Below are 16,677 nucleotides of genomic sequence, written 5' to 3' on the forward strand. Positions count from 1 at the left end.
GCTCATTTTCCATTTCTGGACTAACTCTGAGTGTTCCCAGTAACACAGGGTTGAGGACTGTTCTATTCGACAATCAGCCACCCTTCTGGAACAGAACTAACCACATGAATGTTGATGTTTCCGAAGTCTTTTGAAAAACACAGGGCACTAAACTTGTTAATTCCAGTAGCCTATTCAGGGGAATGACCAAGAGGATAAAGAGGGGAACACAATACTAAACCATTTCTGCAAGGACACGGTTGTTTCAGCTCCATATACATAAACAGCCTTGAGAAATATTTTCCAGTACTAAAACCTAATTTTTAAAATTATCCATTTAAAAAGTAGTTGGGTTTCAGCCTTCAAATTTCCATTTAAATTAATTTTGCCTAATGCTCTTGTTTTCAAGGGTAGCTTTCCTTTATTTGCCCTTGGCCGAGTCTCCGTCTCACAGCACATAAAGTCAATTACCCCAGAAACTGGATGTGCGCACGCACATTCCTGGGCTGAGGAGCCAGCAAACGTTCACTGGGATTTCAAACCCAAGAGCTGCTAGAGGGCTGGCCAGGCAGCTGCCAGTGGGCTGTGTGCGAGGAACAGTCCGAACGCCTTGGACATTTGGGTTTCTCTGCACTGAGGCCTGAGGGCTGTACCATGAGGACGACAGGGACAGGGAATCAGAGACCAAAAAGGCAGGGAAGGTGAGAGAGCCAGAGAGGGACTCATCTAGAGTCTAGAGATACGATGTAAGAAACAGCAGCCTGTCAGAGCACAGACATGAAAAGAGTCTTCTCAGAGTAGACGATATTCCCCAAACAATAAGGGAGGATTCCAGATCAGGTAGGAAGTGGTTGGAGGGTGGCAGGAGGGAATCACAAGCTTTTATGAAGCAGCTACTTTTGTAGAAAGAATATCCAGGAATAAATAAAACTCTTTTCCCAAGAAGGGCACATTCTAAAAGGAATGTAACTAGCATTCCTAGCAGAATAAGTATGTAGTAAAAAAAAAAAAATACACACACACACACACACACACGTGATCTATATACTACAGAAGGAAGATAAATTTTTTTTAAATGTTTTATTTATTTCTAGGAGAGAGAGAGAGAGAGAGACAGCATGAGCAGGGGAGGGTCAGAGAGAGAGGGAGTCACAGACTGAAACAGGCTCCAGGCTCTGAGCTGGCAGTCAGCACAGAGCCCAACGTGGGGCTCGAACCCACGAACCGCGAGATCATGACCTAAGCGAAAGTCGGACACTTAACCGACTAAGCCACCCAGGCGCCCCTGGAAGATATTTTTTAATTTCCAAGTGGAATGTTTGGTTTTACATAAGCAAAATGAACTGAAGTGATTAATTCAGAGTAGCTAGCTGTAAAATCTGTACACAGAAGCCTATTGCTACTAGGAAAAAAACACCAACTGGGGACCAGAGGACCCAGGTTCTAAACACAACCCAACTGTGTGACCTTTGGTAATGACATCTAACTTCTTTGGAGCCTCATTCTTCATGGACAAAGTGGGAAGAGTACTTTGGGCCATTTATATAATGAAACCTATAGAGGCACTAAAAATGGCAGACAGCTACACGTGCTAACCTAGAAATGGCTCCCAATCAGTTCAGAAAAATCAAACCATAATAAGTTGTAGAATCTAATATATAAAATGGTGTCGTTTATGGAATAAAGTGATTATCGATCAGATGGACGTACGCCGACCAGGGTGCGTATGGGTGAGGGAAGGAACCAGCAGGACAGCCTGAGCACTGCTGTCCGAGGTTATTTTCGCGTGGGGGGAGGGAGGCAGCGGCAGAGTTCTCAGCAGTGCATCTATATCCCTCTACTCTTAGCATATTGTGCAAGAAGGTACTCAGGTATCATGCAGCATGACATTAAAATGAAGGGCCTCTTTGAATTTTTTTAATGCTTATTTATTTTTGAGTCAAAGGGAGTACAAGTGAGGGACAGAGAGAGAGAGAGAGGGAGACAGAATCCAAAGCAGGCTCCAGGCTCTGAGCTGTCAGCACAGAGCCCGACATGGGGCTTGAACCCACGAACCATGAGACCATGGACTGAGCTGAAGTCAGACACTTAACTGACTGGGCCACCCAGATGCCCCAGAGCCTGTTTGGATTTTTTAAGTTGCTTTTTTGAAAGAACTAAAGAGCATTTTCTACACTTGAAATCCTACTTGAATTCTGATATGTGAAACAACCCCCCACCCCAGGAAAGTAACAAGGAATCTAAAATACAGCTTGGAATCATGCAGTCTGGAGTTTTCCAATTACACTCTGTTGGTCTCTATTTTACTGTATTGCATCAAATCTAATACATCATCTACTATTAAGACATGTTATTTATGTACCACTAGGAAAGGAAAAATGTTCTCCACTGAATCATGACGCTGGATTTAAAACACACCCTGATTTCAGAGATGGTAAAATGTAGAAGGGTTTTGTGACTGGGAATTAATGAAATTTGCTATTAAGTCCATTATCAAATAAGACCTTATATTCAACACGCACTTTTGCACATCACAGTGTGAAATGTTACCTTCACTATGTGTAGTTAAGCTACAACTTAGCTTCTTAATGGAGCCTGTTGCTTGTTAGGCTCAGTCATTCCCCAGACAAGACATTCCAGAACCATCTACGATGTCTAAAACCAACACAGGCGCTAGACTATACAGAATTTAGATAAAAGTTGACTTTTAAATACTGTTTTAAAAGTTGGCTAAGATGTACCAAAGATTCCCAACACTGCTCAAACCCCATGTGCTGTCAGGCAAGCCGTGTAGGCCTGGGGTGTTCCTCCTCCCACTAACCACATGCAAGTACAGGCACAGGGATTCCAAAAGCCTCTTCCTTGCTTCAAAGCATATGTGTTCTTTTTTTTTTTTTTTTTTAAATGTTTATTTATTTATTTTGACAGAGAGAAAGGAAGAGAGAGAATCCCAAGCAGGCTCTGATCCCCCCACGACAGGCTCGACCTCATGAACCAGGAGATCGTGACCTGAGCTAAAATCAAGAGTCGGATGCTTAACCGACTGAGCCACCCAGGTGCCCCACATTCTTAGAGATACTTTATAAACGAAGGGAGAGCCCTAAACGGGGACAGATCCAAATTGAAATGACTAAAATGAACTTGATATGTGGCTTACAAACACTAACACCGCTGTAGATACCGCTGGGGATGTGCTGTGTGTGCAGTGTCTGCCGTTCTGGGAGGGGCACTGCGCACATGGTCTATGCTCCTTAGGACACCTCTTCCAGAGAGGCCATCGACAATAAGGACACCCAGGTCCAGGAATCCAAAGCCTATCTCTGGCCTTCATGCCATGTGGTTTCCTATAAATAGGGTAGAGGAAAATGTCTGTCCCACTGGAGATAACATCACCTTTCTATCGTTTTGAAGAAAATTACAAGGGAGAAGCCTGTAGAAACAGTTAAATTAAAAGAAGACCGAAAGAAAGAAAGAAAGAAAGAAAGAAAGAAAGAAAGAAAGAAAGAAAGAAAGAAAGAAAGAAAGGCCAAGTGTGGCAAGGGTATGGAACAAATGGAATTCTCACATACTGCTGGTGGGAGGGTACATCGATACAACCATTGTGGAAAACCGTTTGGCAGTACCTACCAAAGCTGAACACATGCATACCCTCTGACCCAGCCTCTTAGCTGTACCCAACAGAGATGCAAACATATGTTCACCAAAAGACACGTACAAGGATGTTCACAATAGCACTATTCATAAAAGCAAAGAACTGGAAACTGTCCAAATGTCCATCAACCCAAGAACAGATAAATAGATTGTAGTTATACTATTCAGCCATGAGAATGAATGGCCCACAACTACACGCACCAATATATACAATGTTAACCAAAAGAAGCCAGGAACAAGAGCATATACTGTATGACTTCATTTATATAAAGTTCAAAACAAAAAAGCAGGCAAAATTAAACTATGATGTTACAAGTCAGGACAGTGGTTCCGCTGATGGTGGTGAGAGGCAGTGACTGGAAAGGCACCCACGTAGGGCTGTTGGTGTGCTGGTAGTGATCTGTTCCTTCATCTGGGTATGTGCCACTTGTGATAATCCCCCAACAGCATACTTATAATGTGCGTACTTTTCTGTATATACATGTTATACTTCAGGAAAGAAGTTCAAAACAACAACAAACAAAATCTAGAAGGTTCCAGAAAACAGCAATTCCCTAGGTAACCTGAAGAGAGAACCATCTGCATCCCTTGCCAGCTTTTACAGCAAAGCTATCCATTCTGCTAGATGTCACAATGGAGAATATAGCAAAACTATCGATAACTTTCTTCCAAGGGGACTGGAGGTCAAGGAAGAAAAGTCTACTAAATAGACTAACCTATTTTTAAGAAAAGAGCAATCAAAAAAGAACATCTCATTAGCAGCTTATAATTGCTTCCAAATCCCAATACAGACCACAACCTATTAACACCATTTTAAAAAATAGAGTTTATAAAACCATGAGCTGTTCTACTTATCTGTTCGGACTCACAAGAAATAGAGAATGAAACATTAGGTTGGCCAAGGGGTTTATACATTAATTCTTTCCCAAAGACTCTGATCTTAGTCTTTGAAGTCTTTGAGTGTAAGAAATGTGGAACAGGGTCCTTAATAAGTAATTTCCTAAGACCAAAGTCTTTAGTGTTTATTTGGGGGCTAACTTAATGGAAAAAACTGGTTTTTAAGTCAGGAACAGATGTGTAGATATGGGATGTATGAAGTTATTACCCCACAGCCATGATACACCTGCCAAGCTACCTACCTTCGACCCAGACTTCAACAGAATGATGGTCTAGAGCCAACAGTCCTGGGTCTCACCAGTATGTTACATGTCTCTCTGACTCTCAGCTGTCCCACCTCGTGTGAGAAATGGAACGCTAGCCAGTCATGAAACAAATTGTGGGAAAAAAGATTTACCAGGAGGCATTGGTAACATTACTTGAAATGTCTTACACGGTAATTTTTACATTATACTTTTGAATCTGTACCTCTAACTCATCTGAAACTACTTTTTTTTTATACCAATAGTAAAGAATGGCCATTACGGGTCTGTTGCTCACATTATTACACAAATGAATCCGAGGTTTTTGATCCGAGCAAATGAAAAACTGGAAATGCCATTTACAGAGATGATAAACTCTGAAGAGAGAAGGCTGGCAGGCCGGCATGGAGAGGGAGGTGGTGGGCGGCTGCTCTACTGACTCAGTTATGGACGTGTTTAGCTTGAGATGGCTAGGAAACGTGCCCGTAGAGCCAAGAAGGCCACCAAATAAAGAGGTCTGGGGTTTGGGGCTGCAAGGTAAATCTGAGTCTTCAGCATAGAAATGGTATTTAAAGCTACATGCCCAGGTGAGATCAACAAGGCAGTGACTGAGGGAGAAAGAACAGGTCAAAGATTGAGTCCCAGACACTCAAACACCTAGAGGTCAAGGAATCAGAAAATTCAGCAAAGGAGGCTGAGCAGACGTAGCCAGAGCTGCTGAAAGAAATACCAGCAAATGTGGGCGTCCTGGAGGTCAAGCAAAGAAATGGTCTCTAGGGGGAGATAATGGTCATCTGTGCCAAGACCACCAGCAGTCTAGTGGATGAGCACTCCTTCGCCTCATATTTTTATTAGTAGTGGTTTATCTTTTTTTGCTTAAAATCTTTTAATGTTTATTCATTTTTTGAGAGAAAGAGAGAGAGAGAGAGAGAGAGAAGAGAGAACACGAGTGGGAAAGCGGAAGAGAGAGAGGGAGACATAGAATCCCAAGCAGGCTCCTGGCTCCGAGCTGTCAGCACAGAGTCCAACGCGGGGCTTGAACTTAACAAACTGCGAGATCATGACCTGAACCGAAGTCGGATGCTCAACCGACCGAGCCACCCGGGCGCACCAGTACTGGTTTATCTTTTGGACTCAACCTACCTCGCTTTCTTGAGTAAAGTCCAGAGCATCTTCTCCTGATGCCAGCAGTGTGTGGAGGATTCGCTGTTTCACTTGCTCCCACTCGACCAGCATGGACTCTCGATGGTACTCCTCAGCCATGCCAAAGGTCTGTCAGAGAGGAACAGAGGGATATGACCCAAACAAGAAAACAGCAGTTTCTTTTAAAATTCAACAGAAACTCAAAGCCCCTCCGATTATCATCCTTCCATAAGTGGAGCAAAAGCAGTCTACTTTAAAAATTATCCACCAATTAATACCTAACACATTGTAAAGATTGTTTTAAATGGGGTAAAATATGCATAAAATTCACCTCTTAACCATTTTTCAGTGCACAGTTCAGGATATTAGTACATTAGTACAATAGTACATTAGTACATTAGTACATTCAGGTCGTGTAGTCACTACCACCACAAAACAGGATTCTTTTCGTCTGGCAAAACTGAAATCCTGTCCCCTAATTAAACACTAACTCTCCATTTTCTCCTTCCCCCGGCCCCTGGGAACCGCCACTTTCTGTCTCTATGACTTCAACTACTTCTAGGTACCTCGTATAAGTAGAATCATACAGTGTTTGCCGTTTTTGGTTGGCTTATTCCATTTAGTATTATTTTCTCACGGTTCATCCATGCTGTAGCAAAAGCGGAATCTCCTTCCTTTTTAAGGCTGAGTAATATTCCATTGTATGTGTCTGCCATGTCTTGTTCTGTTCATCCATCTACCCATGGACACTTGAGCTGCTTCCACCTTTTGGTTACTGTGAGTGATGTGCTATAAACATGGATGTACCCCAATTCTTTGGGGTATATACCCAGAAGTGGAACTGCTGGCTCACATGGTTAATTCTATGCCTACTTTTTTGATGGACTGAATACTATTTCCACAGAGAATGCATTTTATATTCCCACCAACAATGCACAAAGACTCCAGCTTCTCTACACCCTTGCCCCCTTGTCAGCACTTACTATTGTCTGAGCTTTTTTGTGGGGGAGGGGGGAGATAGTAGCCATCCTACTGGGTGTGGGCTGTTATCTCATGGTTTTGATTTACATTTCCCTAATGGCTAGCAATGTTGAACATCTTTTCATTTGCTCATTAAGATAAATATCTTTTTAAACCTCTGAAATGAGAGGCTACATATTACAATTGATAGCATGTCACAGTTTTAACTGAAGTATTTTTAATTGGATTATATATATCAATGGTTTTTAGTAAGCACCTAGAAAGACAAAAATGAAAGATTCTCCCAGTGTCTTTATTTTTTTAGAGATAGTAATATTTTCATAGAAGGAGGTAAACCAGTAAAAGAACGGAGCCTTCTACAATCAGGTTTCCTACCACCTGCTCAAAGTCACTATTGAAATGTCTGGCAAACCGCACTCCTACCTACTGGTGATATGGCAGGTTGTTGCCAAAATAAAGGTGCTCAGAAAGAAAAAGAAAAAGAAAAAAAAAGAAGGGAGGAAGGGAGGGAGGGAAGGAGAAGACAAAACAAAACCTTCCAAAGAAATAAGTGAAAGCAACTTCAAGATACACTAAATCATGACCTAAGTTCTTAGCCTATTATTCTTTAATTGGCAGACCACGTTTCCCATCAGCTTAAGCCCACATTTCAAAAAGCCATTTCATCTGCAGTCAGATTGGCATCTAATTAGGCAGCACCAAGGGATTGAGTATTAGCAACGCCTATTTTATTTTTGGCAACACAGAATATATACTGATAATACCCATATACATGAACTCCGGAAAACTGCTAGAAAAATCACATACACACTTTCTACAGGTGGGATGTTTGTGTATAGACCAGTATTTTTTAAAATGTGAAAACTGGAGATACCAGAAACACACAAAAATGATTGGGAAGAAGGCTGGCATATCCTGCAAGTCTGATTTTGGTCCATCTATCAGTGACTCCCTTCTCTAATATGTATTCTGAAGACACAAGGAGAAATGACAATCACAAACTTTAAAAAAAGTCTTCGCCCTGGTTTGCTTCTCACTGGAGTCAGGCAGAATGAACCATTCCAGTCAGTTAGCCTGGAGTGAAAAAAATCTCCAAGGAAAAACTCACTTTCTCCCATTACCTTAGTGAACTGAAATATGAGAGCCCCGCATTTTGAATAGAGAGAAGTACACTGGAAGTGAAAGGCGATGTCAGGGGCAGGAGAAGATACCCAGAAATTGTGCACAAGTGAATCATAATTTCGTCTCAACTCTTCCCACTGAGTGCTCAAACCAACAACCGCCTCGGCAGTGAGTCTCTCCCGGCGGTGGAAACTGAGGGGTGATGTGGCAGAGGAAAGGAGGTGGGGGAAGGCTGGCCGACCGTACAGCTCTCTGAGCTTGCCACAGGTGAGGCACTGACGAAGCTGTGGTACTGACCCAAGAGACCAGAGCGACGCAAGAGTTTTTCTTAAGGATAAGTCCTCTGGCTGATAAAGAATGGCAGTAGTGAAAGCAACATGAAGAAGACAGACAACATACTATCCAGAGACACTGTTGATAAGGATGGTGGGGACAGGTTTCCAGCATCATTTAAAGGTCAGAGTGACCCTTAATGGGAATTAAGAGTGGGAATAAGCAACACCTGTTCATCAGGCTGCCCACCTACGTGCCAAGAACTCCAGTTTCAAGAACACAGGAAGTACTCTGAAAACTGGCAGTTTTCTGGGCTCAAATCCTCAGATGCATCCGAGCAATATGCCAGGCTACTCATTTAGAAACAGCACCACAACTTGAATGAACAGCACTGTGGTTCCATTCATCATCAGTGTGATAAGGAGCTTCATATAAAAATAAATGGCCCAACATTAAAATCCTCTTCCTTTGACCATGCAGTCTTCAGCTTATCTTGATTACATTAGAGCTAATGAACATTGAATTTGTGGGCTCATCAGGGATGATCGGCCACCCATCTGCCCTATTCCAGCCTATTCCCTTCAGACCCACATCTGAACCACTGGATCATGTACAAAGAAGAGTGTCAACCAGAAGAGCTGGTGAGAGAGAATCAACAGAGCTACTAACTGACACCTAAGAGGAGAGGAGGACAGTGAGGGTCTGAGGCAAAGTGAGAGGTAGGCAACAGGAGGGACAGGAAGGGAAGAAATCCAAGGGAAGAGAAAAGGGATAACCTCGAAGGGTGTGTGGATGTGTAAACACTAAAAGGAAGGAAAGACAAACCACAGGAAATGACAGAGCAGTGGAGAAATTAGAAATTAAATTGGAATCTTTCAAGTTAACGTGTGTAAATCTCTTTGAACACAGTTAAGAAAGGAACGCAGGAAGAAAAGTGGGCAACTGAATTAAAAATAGGTGGGGAGTGGGGCGCCTGGGTGGCTTAGTCGGTTGAGCGTCCGACTTTCGCTTAGGTCATGATCTCGCGGTTCGTGGGTTCGGGCCCCGCGTCGGGCTCTGTGCTGACTGCCAGCTCGGAGCCTGGAGCCTGTTTCAGTCTGTGGCTCCCTCTCTCTCTGACCTTCCCCTGCTCACACTGTTTCTCTCTCTCTCTCCTAAAATAAATAAATAAAACATTAAAAAAAAAAAAATAGGTGGGGAGCACGCGAACCCCAGTTTCATAAAGGGAAGAGGGCAATATGCTTTGACTTCGCACCCACTTATTATCGAGCTGTTGCTGGCTTTTAGAAAGTCTACATATGTTCTGATGATGTTGTTCTGTTTTTGCTGGGATGCACCAAATGGAAAAAGATAGGACACATTTGTGGTTTTGTAGCTTGTTTTCTTGGCATTTCAGCAGGACATTGGCAGGTTATTCAGACATGAAATTACCACCAAAATGCCAGGAAGCTGCTCACCTTTTGTTTGAAAATGAGTCCTGCTCAGTGGTTAGTCCCCTGGTGTGCAGACAGGTGAGAGGTCTCCCATCATGTGCCGGCTCCCGGCACCGGAACATCTCCCTCACAAACACATATGCACGCCTTTTGCACTGTGGTATGTCACTTAAATGTTTTGGCTGGCTGCACATTTAGTCTCAGTATGGCACAACGTTCAGAGGCTGCCAATTCCAGAAACACATTCCGCAGGGTAAATGGATTAATAAGGCTCAGTGGCATTTGACAATCCTAATTTAATTTCACTGGTTCTCTCCAGCCGGAGAATCAATGTTGGTGAGTAACTCACTCAAAGTGTGAACAAGGAAAAGCATTAAAAAAAATTTTTTTTTCCTCTCAAATCTGAATCGAGTGAATTTCTCTATTTCCAGGAATAAATACTATTGCCAAAAATATACTTAATAAAATTTTAGGGATTTTTTTTTACTGTGATAATTAAATGTCTCAGTCATTTAAAGAAATGCCTTTGGAACACCTTATGAGAGCCGGCGAGCCCCCTGCTTGCCCTATGTCACTCACATCAGCCGATCTGAGACATTTCCACCTGCACAGAACATTTTAATAAAGCACACTGAGAAGCGGTATTTTTTCTTTATTATTTTTTAAACTACATAAATAATACATAAACATATTTTACTTGATATAAGAGTTATAGAGTAAACAGCAAAATGGAGGTTTTCCCCTTCACTCCTGTTCACTTTTGCAAAGACAGCCACTGTTGGCAGACGAGCATGAACCCTCCCCAGCCTCCTTCCGGGGAAGAGGTGCATTTTTAGAACCAAGTTCAGACTGCTAACCTTCCTCCTCCCTCCCTAAAGGACTCCAGGGGCCTAAAAAATCTCTTACTCCACAATGGGATGTGTTGGAGACGGTCTGTTCTCTTAATTCTTGTCAGAGAAAAATGGAGAGAACACATGTTAGTAAACGATCTTGGAGGGGATGCCTGATGCAAAGCACTGCTGCTCATATAATGGCTGCTCTCGCCGACTAAGTTACCATCCTTTGGAGCACCAAGCAGTTTTGTTGTTTTTGTTTTAAGATCTTGGGGAAATTGTTAGTATAAAAGGTAACCTAGAAAGTCAACTTGTATGATAAAAGGAAGGAAAAGAAATAAAGGAAAATTATTGATGGTCATACCTGCTTTTCTGAACTGCTGATTCAGTAGAAATCAAAATACCACTTATATTGTAACAGTGAATTGTCTGGCCCTTCCATGTTAAGATTAATTTAATAATTAACCAGCCAATGTATGTTTCAGATGCATTTCAGTTACTAAACACATGTGCAAATACAAGCACGGTGTCTTCCTCAAACTCCCTACAACTCCCTCTGGTGAATTAACTGAGTAGGAGAGCTGGGCCTAGGACACAGGCTTCAGCTTCCAGAACCTGCACTGCCAGTATACACTGCTGCCCTCACAGTTCATCTAGGGCCATTTCTTACCCTCTTCCGGGACTCTTCAATGGCAGACAGCAGGGCATTGTCCTTCTCATTCTTCAGGAAACCCTAAGAAAGGGGAAGAAATGACACAACCAGGTTAAAATTAACCTTCAAATCATCAAAAGTATACTGTAGGGAGGAAAAAATAACTATAAGGGTACCTGCTATCCTGCCCACCATCACCGTGACAGAAATTTCTTAACTCAAAACCATCAGAACAGATAATTTTTATAGATGTTTCCTAGTTCCTTTCATTCTGGGAAGCACATGATGACCATTAGAAGGTAAAGTCCCCATGGAGCAGTAGCATGAGTCCCATGTCCTACAGGACATATAAAATGTGAATAAACAGTCAAGACTGCTCTTCAGTATTTCTGACCAGTCCGCATCACAGATATGGCTTTGCCTATGCGCCCAGTCACAGTTCTTCTTGGTCTAGATTTCTCTGTTGCTTTCAACTCATTCTTCAGTTTCTTCCTACCCCAGTAGAAGCATCACCATTCATTCGCCTGGCTGTTTTCTCCTTATTTGTCAATGGCTGGGGTACCCTTCCCCCCAAATCTACACATTTCTTCTGGGGTTTTGCTACATGTACTCCCTATTTCAGGCCTGATGACATCAGCTGCTTGTTTAATATGGGTGGGTGAAAAAACAGTCCACAAGTCTGGTTAAATATGCACGGGGCTAAATGCCTACAAAATGCAACTACACAGTAACACAATGGCAGACCTAGTTTCAAAATCATGGTGCCTCCATTTACTGATGGCATGAATCGTGCAAAGTCACCCAGTCTCTTAACCTTAGTTTACTCATATGTAAAATGAATATTAAATGAGATAATGCAATCAAGCACTTGACTCAAGGTTCAATACATGTAGCTCTATTACTAGAATCAATTAGATTTAGATTTAGATTTGTTGGTGACATCAAAGAGAGAAATGCCCAGGAATATGAACTCTCTGAGGGAATATATTACAAAGCAGAGTTAAGCTAAAGTTTTTAAGATATGGTAAATTAAAAAAAAACATTATTTGACAGTTTAAAATTTTTACTGCATGGTTAATCTTTTTAAAGTTTATTTATTTATTTTGAGAGAGAAAGCGGACACAAGCTCAGGAGGGGCAGAGAGAGAAGCAGAGAGAATCCCAAGCAGGCTCTTCACTGTCAGCATGGAGCCCAATGCGAGGTTCAAACTCACAAACCATGAGATCATGATGTGAGCCCAAGTCAAGAGTCGGACACTTAACCTACTGAGGCACCCAGGTACCCCATGGTTAATTTTTGATCACCTATTATATTTTAACAACTGTAACATTTTAAAATATGTTATTCAAGCAGTCCCAGATATGAAGTTGCTGATTCTTGGGGAAAAAAGCAAAAAATGGGGGGTGGTGGGGGAGGTACTATAGTTGGGGATATAGATTTAAATAAAATACTACTAATCTTCTGGGTTTCCCTGATCTCTTATGTATTGGCCCATGATTCCCCCACACCTGCCACACCCCAACCTGGCAGCACACTGGAATGACAAGGGTGATGGCCAGGAGCCCAGGAAATAGTTCCCTTGTACGCTCCTCTGGGTAGTCCCTGGGGCAGTCTGAGGACACAACATGAAGGCTGCTCCAAATACCTACACTACTCTGGGTGGGGAAAGGTACCGGTCATTTGCTTGCTAATGCAGTGGCCTCATTAAACCAGAGCACATTAAGTTATGACCCTGTGTGGTGCATTCAGAAGGCGGCAAGCTTATCACCACATCCTGCCTCTGGCCAGAGGTGAGATGATGGGGAAGATTTTAACAGATCCTATTTATACCCTTCACAGCAAATGAATCCAGTCAACAAACCTTTACCATAATTTCCCTTTCATAGGCAGTCTTTACTGGCTAAAGGTTTTAGTATCACAGTTTATAAACAATGAATTATCATTGAATGCTGCTTGCAAAAAAAGGGTAGATACAGACTGTGCTTTACTGCACCCCCTCCCCGCTGCTGCTCTGAGAGGTGGACTGTCTACACAAGCCTCCTCTGGGGTAGGGGGGGTGATAACCACTGCCTAACCAGGCCTGGTCTCATTTATTTTTTTTAGTTGGGGTGGGAGGAGCAGTGCCAAGTGCCCCGTGCCCTCTCTGGGCTTCCTCTGCTCTTCACAGGGACCAGCCCATCCCATTCCTTTAACGTAGCCATGTCTACATTTAACCCAGGTACACACACAATTAAAACACAGATGCAAAGCAATAATCAGATACATTTGTTTAAAAGCAACATAATTTTCTGTAAGAAACACAATTCCAAATTTTCTAAGAGATGAAATGTCAAGTAGTGATGAAAGAAAGAAAAACAGATGTTGCTTTAGGGGCAGATTATACTCCTCTTGAAAATATTCATTATAAACCTACATTCCAAAAGTCTCACTAATAAGTAAATCAACCACTTGTGCATGAGAAGCAGATTTTAGACATCATCTTCCTATGAACAAAGACCATAAGCCATCACATACTGGGCTTCCTTCTATAGCACAAAATAGACCCCCAAGATACAGAGTTTTGATTTTCAATTTCTCACCCTTTATTCTTCTCTAAAATGAAACACGAAAAAAGCCCACATATCATATTTTATTGTTAAAAACAACAATAAAATATATTGTTATTTTATATATTAAAATATATAGGTCACTGGTGACCTATCTTTTGAAAAGAATCTTTAAAATTTTTTTAATGTTTTATTTATTTCTGAGAGAGAGAGAGAGAAAGAGAAAGAGAGAAAGAGAGAGAGACAGCATGAGCAGGGGAGGGTCAGAGAGAGAGGGAGACATAGAATCTGAAACAGGCTCCAGGCTCTGAGCTAGCTGTCAGCACAGAGCCTGATGTGGGGCTCGAACTCACGAACTGTGAGATCATGACCTGAGCCAAAGTTGGACGCCTAACCGACTGAGCCACCCAGGTGCCCCTGAAAAGAATCGTTAAAAGAAAAATAATTTATGTAGTTGGAAGAGTGGCGGATCCGTGTGCCATCTAGTGGCAGTTACTTTCCTTTAAAGAACACACACCTCAAGGGAAAATAACAAATTAAAGAACTAGTTGGGCAGAAAACACCTGCCTCAGCTCAAGTTTCGCACAGATCTCTCCCTTGACTTCCCTTTCCCACATGTGTTTCTTTCCCTTCCAATTCCTTCTGTGAGGCACCTCTCACTCCCAGCATCCCAGAGGTATGCCTTCAGAGCTCATCGAGAACGGGCTTTCTGTAGGACTGAGGGCGTGAAGGGTGAATTGGGAGGTGCCTTTTCTCATTGGGTGGTGCTCCGTTACAAAGAAGACCTTGGTCACAGAGAAGGCCCAACAGCCCAGCTCCCAGTTGAAGACGCCAGCCTTCTAGCTGTGACCCTCAGGGCACCATATCACTAACGTCCCCTCTTTTTGCCAACAAGCACTGTTTAACTGCGCAGTCTCCCACCTAACCTGTCTACTGCTGGCCCACTGAGTAAAAGAACACTCCACAAACATCTGCTGGCCTGCTAAGTAAGATAACTACTCCTGACTTCCCCATCTGTACACCGCTCCTCCGTGCCAGAATCCTGGAAACTGACCCTCTTCTAACTGGCTCCTTGAATGCATTTTAGTTTCAAGCTTTCTGTAACATATAATAGTTCCCATTCAGCAAGCAATTAAGGGCCAGACACTGCTCTAAGCAATTCAAAGACATTATGGCTAATCCTTTAACAATATGAAAGAACAGACATGATCACTCCACTCTCCCCCATCCACCCGTTCCCCGTTTTACTTTACAGGTAAGAAACAGAATCTCAGCATTTAAGTAACTGGACCACGGGACCCCAACCAGGATAAGGAAGAGGCAAAAGTCAAACACAGTTCTCAAGAGACCAAATGTTACTGAGATACTTCGGGAATAGTATACTTCTAAATCAAGAAAGTAAAGAAAAACTTTCTTTTCTCTCTAAAAAGATGGGAGTCCAAGAGATATGCAAAGCTTCTTTAAATTTGTTTTCTTTATCCACTATTAGTTCCCCTTTACAGATGATGAAGGTGAAGGCTCAGAGAATACTAACTATTCTACCAGAACAAGTAAGGGCGGACCCTTTCATGGCTCTGGGGATGACTCCATGCTAAGTGTGCGCTACACACATCTGCTTCTGATCCTGGCTTTTAACCCAACACTACACTGTCTCTCAGTGCTGCTTCACTGGATCTGACTTTAACGCATGTCCTTAATTAATAGGTTTAAACTTTGAAAGGGCCGTATGAGATGGTTTCTAGAGCTCTTATCAACCCTACAATGCTGTGGTTCCATATTCTTAAGATCCCTTTGTTTGTTAGTTGCAAAGCCTGGATGTGGAAACCAAATTTTCTGACCCCCATTTCTACCTTTTTCCATTCTACCATGCTATCTCTAGCACAGCAAATCAAGGTAGAATAAACATATTTTATGATTGCATATTTATTCATTTCTTCCCCTTAAGTCACAGTTAGGGGAGGAATGAGACAATAAATATCAAGTTTATGGCATTTCTTTAGAATAGTGTTTTTCAAAATGTGTGTCAGAACTCATAACTGGGTCATGAAATCGATCAGCATTTTTTAATGAAATAAAATGCAACAGAGATATATGGTATAGGTAAATACTATTTTGTGAAACTTTTCTTTCAATTATATAATTGAAAGTATTTGTATGTATGAAGTGGGTCGTAGCGTAAAATATAATTCTTCCTATGGGTCACAGACACAAGAATCTGGAAATCGCTGTTTTAGAGGTCAACTCTATGAGGTCTCAGATATTATGACTGCTTATTGCTGTGGAACAATAAACACTGTACGGCTATCCAAGTAAGGTCTCTCTGCCATGTGCTCCATCTTTAACAGAGGAAGTGGGCTGCCCTGTAATGTATAAAGGTTTCCTCCGCTATTTGAAAGTAGAACATTCCTTTGAAACCTTTCGTTAAGTCAAAAAGACATAAAGCGAAGAAGTAATTACCATATACCTATGAAAAAAATTCCGAGTTTTCCCAGACCCCAAAAATAACCTCTCTTGGGCTGTTCTGATACCTTGGGGCACAGCTTGTTAATGGACACACAAAATAAATCAAGATAGAGCACAGATGCTCAAAGATACAGTTCAAAGCTCTGGAGGCCGAGGCTAAGGCCGCGATGCCGGCGCGTCTCCCAGGGAAGGAGTCTGGTGGTGCTGCTCTCACTGCCACTAGCTGGTGCACGCTGCCTCTCTAACTGCTTGCTACAAAACATGCTGAAGGCTATTTTTGCTTTTCACCTCTTTCATAAAAACAAAAGTCCTCTAAATTTCTTTTGGTTAGCAACCAGGTACTAATGTAGGTCTTTTATAAGAGCAAAGTGGCAAACTTTTGAAAAGCAAAGGATACCTGTACTAACCAAGAACCACCCAGAACATAACCACAAGGTAAGCCAATTCTATCAAATGTGTGGT

The 16,677-nt window shown here is 42.2% G+C and overlaps 1 protein-coding gene across 2 annotated transcripts in view; it reads right to left on the bottom strand.

Moving 5' to 3' along the window:
* Nucleotides 1–16,677, bottom strand: part of NUP93 (nucleoporin 93) — a 103,738-nt gene that overhangs the window by 24,340 nt on the left and 62,721 nt on the right. For both annotated transcript variants that reach the window (XM_077751301.1, XM_077751302.1), the window contains 2 exons: nt 11,225–11,287; nt 5,913–6,041 (listed from right to left, as the gene is read on the bottom strand). In XM_077751301.1, the coding sequence (XP_077607427.1) occupies nt 5,913–6,041; nt 11,225–11,287 (192 nt within the window). The remainder of the gene's footprint in view (nt 1–5,912; nt 6,042–11,224; nt 11,288–16,677) is intronic.

Source organism: Crocuta crocuta, unplaced genomic scaffold (genome assembly GCF_008692635.1).
Source record: "Crocuta crocuta isolate KB4526 unplaced genomic scaffold, BGI_CrCroc_1.0 scaffold124, whole genome shotgun sequence".
Lineage (NCBI taxonomy): Eukaryota > Metazoa > Chordata > Mammalia > Carnivora > Hyaenidae > Crocuta > Crocuta crocuta.